The following is a 7,500-nucleotide window of genomic DNA, read 5'->3' as shown; positions in this document are numbered from 1 at the left end:
TTGTCCACCACAACCATGCTCATCTCATCTGCTAAGCCCACAGTGACTAAAGGGCTAGGAATGCTACACAAACACACACACACATGCACGGACACACAGACACAGACACAGACACAGACACAGACACAGACACAGACACAGACACAGACACAGACACACACACACACACACACACACACACACACACACACAGACACACACACAGACACAGACACACACACAGACACACACACAGACACACACACTATCATGAGAATAGTTTGCTTGGAGAGCTTGTTCTGCTGAGCCCCTGCACGCTGCCCAGACTGTATGTCAGCACTGTATGGAGGGCTGTGGGTTTAGCTGCCAGGGCTTAGGCCAGTGCTTCCCAAACATTTCCTGTTGCGATGCGACTCCCTTTTGGAACCATGAATATTTCTGAGACCCCCCCCCCAATCCCCACAATTTTTTAACAGTCGATTTTGCACGAAATTGTTGAAAAAGTGGAACTTTTCCCAGGAACAGTAAACACATGAAGTAATCGCGCAAGACAAATACTGTTAGTACTGACTAACCAATTTTATAGAATGGTTATATGCAGGGCTCTAAATTAACACCAGCCAACCGGCCAAATGCCGGTAAAATTTCAGTTTGGTAGAAAAGACCAACTTACTAGCCACTTTGACCCATTAGTGAGTGTGTGTTTGGCTCGTAAGATTAACATCTGGTAGCCATTTTGACTGGTGATGTAAAAACGTTAATTTAGGGCCCTAGTTATATCGCGACATAATATTCAAGGTGTAATGCAAACTGTTGTATCTCCAGAAGAAAGAATCGAATGTCCACACAAGCATTTCCCGTTTAGTTGTCTTTTATATTTCGTTCAAGCACCAGGAGCATACATTACAGACACGGCAGGTCAAGCACGCGACCCGTGCAGGAGTGAAGCAAGTGAAACTAGTTGGCGTCTACCTTATATGGTAAATGCAGGTGTTGACTAATCAGAGGCAGGATTACACATGGTCCTAGTAGAATGCCACCTAGTGGGCAATAATAGGAACCCCGCATTCTAAGATATCACATCTCCCCCACCTTTAAGCAGATAGTATATCATTTCACTTAACTGAAAGTTAACTATTGTAATAGACCACATACATTACTGCAGCAACAAGATATTCTCATCACGATACAATTAAATACAAAAAACGGGAACATTTTCTTTTTGTCAGTTTTCTTTTTTCAATGTCTGTGTGTGCATTTTTTTCTTTTTTTTGTCAGTTTTCTTTTTTCAATGTCTGTGTGTGCATCTTCTTGAAACTAAAGCTTAGAGGGTACGTCCCTCTGGTGAGCCCAGAGCGTATTGTTGCTCTCTGAATGGGAAAAGGATCTCACCTCTAACTAATAACGCAGATAGTCCGGGGGGCGCCTTTCACGCCCAGAGCGCCGCAACTCCACTGGAGCAGCGGACACAGCAGGTGAAGCTCTTTGCTGCGCGGAGCGTGGCACCTCTGCTGGCACCGGAAGGTCAGGTGGTACCTGCACAGCTGGCACAGGAACATCTGGAGACGATGGACGCTCCAGCTCTGGTGAAGGAAGTTCCTCCACTGTAGCCATGCCAGTTTCCACCGGCACAGAGTCGGTAGCACCATCAGGGATGTCCACTGACAGTTCCAACTCGCTCTTGAGATCCTGACTGGGAACAGTGTCAAACAGTCTTGCTCTCACTTGATCCACATGTCTCTTCATGATCTGTCCACCTCCGACGACTACGGTATAGGACAGAGGACCAGTGCTATCCTGAATGACTGCTGGGATCCATTTAGGACCGTAGGAGTAATTTCTGATGTAAACTTTGTCTCCGGGTATGAAATTTCTCAATCGTTTGTTTTTGTTGTGAGCTAGTTTCTGTTTCAGTTGTTTGTTCTGCACTTTTGTTTTCACATTTGGCAACATCACATCGAACACAGATCTGAGTCTCCTTGACATCATCAACTCTGCAGGGGACAGGCCTGTGGTTGCATGAGGAGTGATGCGATAACTGAATAGAAATCTTGACAGTCTTGTTTGTGTAGTCTCACCTTTGATCTTCTTCATCCCCTCCTTGAAGGTCTGGACCGCCCTCTCTGCTAGCCCGTTGGATGAAGGATGGAAGGGTGCGGACCTCACATGTTGAATGCCATTCTGTCGCATAAAAGACTCAAATTCCGCACTTGTGAAACATGTAGCATTATCAGATACTAGCATTTTGGGAAGTCCAAAAACACTGAAACTTTGTCTCAGTCTCTCAATGGTAACGTGGGATGTGGCTGTTTTCACTGGATAGATGTCTAGCCATTTACTGTGAGCATCAACAATCAACAAGAACATCTCACCTTGGAATGGTCCAGCGAAATCCACGTGAAGTCTCGACCATGGTGACTCAGGCCATTCCCAGGGGTGTAATGGCGCAGTGGGTGGTGCCTTTTGTTTTTCCAGACATTCTTCACACGACTGTGCTTCCCTCTCCACCTCTTGGTCCATGCCCGGCCACCATACGTATGACCTTGCCAAGCCCTTCATCCGAGTCATGCCAGAGTGCGTTTGATGAAGCAACTTCAGCACTTGCTTTTGGCCTTTTGAGGGTATAATCAGTCGTGCCCCCCACATTACACAACCGTCTCTCACACTTAGCTCAGTGCGTCTCTTGTGGTATGGTTTTAGATCACAGTCCACTTTGCCAGGCCAACCCCTCAGGACATGCTCATGAACTTGAGACAGCACTACATCTCTCGCTGTCCAGCGCTTTATCTGTCCAGGGTCTAGCAGTGAGTCATCCAACAGATCCATCATCAACACTTGTTCATTTTCCTCTTCTCTCACCTTTCCAGCTACTGGTAGCCTGCTAAGTGCATCGGCATTGGCATGATGTTTGCCTGGTTTGTAAACAAGGGTGTACTCGTATGCACTCAGGTGTACTGCCCAGCGCTGAACTCGTGGAGACCCCATCTGTGGTATGGGCTTTTTCTCATTGAACAGGGAAATCAATGGTTTGTGATCTGTGTAGATGGTGAATTTACGACCATACAGGTATTTATGAAATTTCTTAATGCCGAAGATGATGGCTAACCCTTCCTTATCTAACTGTGAGTATCTTTTCTCAGCAGGAGACAGTGTTCGGGACATGAACCCCAATGGACGTTCACTGCCATCTTGCATTCGGTGTGACAAAACTGCGCCCACGCCGTATGGCGAAGCGTCACACGAGAGCATTAAGTCTAAATCAGCTGAGTAGTGCACTAGCACTTGTGCTGAGCTTAAGAGATCTTTTGACTTTTGAAAAGCCTCAGCTTGGCTTTGCTGCCATCTCCAGGGTACATCTTGCCTCAACAGTTCATGCAGTGGCGCTAGCAGTGTTGCTAAATTTGGCAGGAATTTGTTGTAATAATTCAATAATCCTAAATAGGACTTCAACTCAGTGACATTTGTAGGAGTGGGTGCCTTTAAGCGTGCCCAGTTCATCTTTAAAGACATTTTCATGTTTGTCTAACACTTTCTCCAGTGTCATTTTTTCGGTCTTGACATTTAGCACATTGCATGATTTGGGATGTGCTTTAATTTCTCTCCAGTCAAGCTGAATTTTCTCCATCCAGCCTCGGCCTAGGAGACTGGGGCCATTTCCTCCGACCACCACTAGAGGCAATTTGCAACTTTGCTGCTTGTATTTAACTTTTACTGACGCGATACCCAGGACTTTAACTGGGTCGCCTGTGTATGTCTCCAAGCGCATTTTGGCTGGCTTTAAATCTGGCATCTTAGTGTCTTTCCATGTCTTTTTGAACATTTTTTCATTCATTACAGTAAGACTGCAGCCAGTGTCAATTTCAAATTGGATATCTTTTTTGTTCACAGTTAACTGCACTACATAGGGGTCAACTTTTCTCACATGCACATCATTCATTTGCCCCAATTTGTATTTCATGAAATGGAAAGGTAATGCATCATCAGATGAGCTCTCACTTTCATCTTGTCTTACCTCCACTTGGTGGGAGCGGTGGTAGGCAGATGGTTTCTTTTCTTTCTTTCCATCTCTGTATCCTCTGCTGCCGGACTCCTGTGCGTCCTTGTTGCGGCAGGCTTTTGCGATATGTCCAATTTTGCCACACACATGACACTTGACTAGTTTGAATTTGCACTCCGCGGCCGTATGCTTGGTTCCCTTGCACCGATAACACTCTGTTGTCGCTCCTCGAAATCCATTAGCCCCCTGCGAGCCCTTCTTCATGAAGTTCACAGAGGCGCTTGGAAGTTTCAAATCTTGCGCATTTTTGTTTGCAGTCTCTACGGCTAAAGCGATGGACAGTGCTTTGTCGAAGGTTAATTCTGTCTCGGACAGAAGGCGTCTCTGAATACGCTGATCATTAATCCCGTATACAAGCCTATCTCTCAACATTTGCTTTAGTTTATCTCCGTAGTTGCAATCTTGCGCCAAGCGGCGTAGCTCTGCTACGTAGTCAGATACAGACTCGCCATGTTTTCTGGTGCGTGAATCAAATTTGTACCGCTGCACTATTTCACTGGGCTTCGGATGGAAGTGGTCTTTTAACAGTTTGACTAGGTCTCTGTAACTTTTATCTTTCGGTTTCATGGGGCTAAGAAGGCTTCTCATCAAACTGTATGTAGTTGGCCCGACTACACTAATGAGCACAGCGCGTTGCCTCGCTGCATCAGTTATCTCATTGGCCGCAAAAAACTGTTCCAGTATTTCACAGTATTCCTCCCATGTTTGGGCTTTAGCATCAAATGCCACTAGCGTCATTTTCAACTTACTTCAGTTCGTATTATTTCCTTCTTTTTCTTTTCTCCCCTCACCGAAAAGTCCAGCGTCCAAACTTCACAAAGAGTTCCCACTTCGAGCATCCACTTTAGCTCCAATCCGAAAGTCCATTAGTTGCGTTCATCCTCGTCGCCAGAAAGATGTTGTATCTCCAGAAGAAAGAATCGAATGTCCACACAAGCATTTCCCGTTTAGTTGTCTTTTATATTTCGTTCAAGCACCAGGAGCATACATTACAGACACGGCAGGTCAAGCACGCGACCCGTGCAGGAGTGAAACAAGTGAAACTAGTTGGCGTCTACCTTATATGGTAAATGCAGGTGTTGACTAATCAGAGGCAGGATTACACATGGTCCTAGTAGAATGCCACCTAGTGGGCAATAATAGGAACCCCGCATTCTAAGATATCACACAAACTGTCCCTTTTACCTGGGACGGCCTTGCAGTAGCTCTGTGTACTCCAGTTTGGGAACCACTGGCTCAGGCTATTAAGTGGGAAGTGTGTGTGTGTGTGTGTGTGTGTGTGTGTGTGTGTGTGTGTGTGTGTGTGTGTGTGTGTGTGTGTGTGTGTGTGCGTGTGTGTGTGTGTGTGTGTGTGTGTGTGGCAAGATGTAGTTTGTGCGTGCCTGTGTGCGCATGCGAGCATGTTTTTTTGTGTAAGTGTCTTTTTTTAGGAACTGCCATGTCATTGCCTTCTGTGTGTCAGTAGTATGGTCTTGTGCCTTATTCTTCTCATATCCAGCCATCTCATTCCTGCTGACATTTTGCCAATTCAGCACTTTCTCCTCCTCTCCAGCTTTCATTTTCTTATTATCTTTGCCTCTCTCTCTCTCTCTCTCTCTCTCTCTCTCTCTCTCTCTCTCTCTCTCTCAATATCAGGCTGTCTGTTCTCTAGACGGGGAGGGCGGTGCTTTAGAAATGCATGGTATTATTCGGGTGCTGTGTGAATGGTGTGATCAGTTCTTTGGAAGTGCATAGTAATTATGCGTGCTTTGAGAAGGCTCTATGAATGTGTTGTGTGCTGTAAAAGAGCTTGGTAATAATCATGCTGTGTAAATGTGTTGTGTTCATTGCTTTATAAAAGCATGGTAATATTCATGCGGATTTTGTTTGGCTCATTACTTTATGAAAAGCATACTGTTTATGCGGATGCTGCTGTGTTCATTGCTTTATATGAGCGTGGTATTATTCATACTGTGTGTGAATGTTGTTACAAAATGTTGCTTGGCAGCTGATGAAAGTTTCCCAGTGTCCCTTTTAAAGCTGTTCCACATGTACTCAATCAGACAACAAAGCAAATTTCACACGCTGCATTTTGTTATTAATTTGTGCCACTGTTTTCCCTGCACTTCCTAACATTATTGTAGAACTATGCTGCCATGTTTTGCCTATATTACGAGTCTGTTCTTTTGAATTGTTCTAGAATTCTGTTCTTGTGACCTCTCAAAAAATGGGTAATTCCATTGGGGCTGCAGTGCTTCTGCCTAGTCTTGACCTTTGGCCCTTTGTTTTGTGTGTGTGTGTGTGTGTGTGTCTGTGTGTCTGTCTGTGTGTGTGTGTGTGTCTGTGTCTGTGTGTGTGTGTGTGTGTGTGTGTGGTTGTGTGTGTGTGTGTGTGTGTGTGGTTGTGGTTGTGTGTGGTTGTGGTTGTGTGTGGTTGTGTGTTTTGTTTGTGTGTGATTTGTCTGTATGCATTTTGTCTCCATGTATAGTGCGGTCATCGTCACACACCTCTGCACTGCGAGCACTTTCTTCACCCTGCTGTCCTGGCTGCCCACCTTCTTCAAGGACACCTTTCCGGATGCCAAGGTCAGTTCCTAAAACCTCTCAAAAATATGGCCTTGATGTAACAGTATGGCACCGTACTGTTACATCGTCGATCTAGCTTCGATTCCAGCCTGGGGTCATTTTCTGATCCTCTCCCATCAGTCTCCTACTCGCCTCCTTTCTCCTATTTCACTGCTCTTTAAAATAGATTTTTAAAAGACCTACTGGGAAATACTGTACAAATGAGTGTAGAGCCAGAGTAATGGAAATGAGTCGAGTGCAGCATGTTGAAATGGCCGTAAAAAAAAATAATCATGTTTTTTTGTTATTGTTATGAAACATTGAATCATGGTGTGTGTGTGTGTGTGTGTGTGTGTGTGTGTGTCCTCTGTGTCCTCAGGGCTGGGTGTTTAATGTGATCCCCTGGTTCGTGGCCATCCCCTCCTCACTCTTCAGCGGCTGCCTCTCAGACCACCTCATTAGCCAAGGTGTGTGTCTGTGTGTGTGTGTCTGTGTCTGTGTCTGTGTGTGTGTGTGTGTGTGTGTGTGTGTGTGTGTGTGTGTGTGTGTGTGTGTGTGTGTGTGTGTGTGTGTGTGGCAAGATGTAGTTTGTGCGTGCCTGTGTGCACATGCGAGCATCGTTTCTTTTTTAGGAACTGCCATGTCATTTATTAATTGCCTTGTGTGTCAGTAGTATGGTCTTGTGCCTTATTCTTCTCATATCCAGCCATCTAATTCCTGCTGGCATTTTGCCAATTCAGCACTTTCTCCTCCTTTCCAGCTTTCATTTTCTTATTATCTTTTCCTCCCTCTCTCTCTCTCTCTCTCTCTCTCTCTCTCTCTCTCTCTCTCTCTCTCTCTCACTGTTATTAAGAGTGTTAAAGGAGGTGGCCCCTCCTGTCTGCAATGTAAATAGCTGCATGCGTGGCTGGCTGGCTGGCT

At 45.4% G+C, this 7,500-nt stretch overlaps 1 protein-coding gene across 1 annotated transcript in view; it reads left to right on the top strand.

Annotated features, from left to right (window-relative positions):
- LOC134457344 (voltage-gated purine nucleotide uniporter SLC17A9-like) overlaps window positions 1–7,500 on the top strand; it is a 31,804-nt gene that overhangs the window by 14,831 nt on the left and 9,473 nt on the right. Inside the window, exons 7-8 of the mRNA XM_063209316.1 lie at window positions 6,504–6,600; window positions 6,959–7,046. Coding sequence (XP_063065386.1) covers window positions 6,504–6,600; window positions 6,959–7,046 — 185 coding nt within the window. The remainder of the gene's footprint in view (window positions 1–6,503; window positions 6,601–6,958; window positions 7,047–7,500) is intronic.

This window comes from Engraulis encrasicolus, chromosome 10 (assembly GCF_034702125.1).
Source record: "Engraulis encrasicolus isolate BLACKSEA-1 chromosome 10, IST_EnEncr_1.0, whole genome shotgun sequence".
Classification (NCBI taxonomy): Eukaryota; Metazoa; Chordata; class Actinopteri; order Clupeiformes; family Engraulidae; genus Engraulis; species Engraulis encrasicolus.
This window is presented reverse-complemented; position numbering and strand designations above follow the sequence as displayed.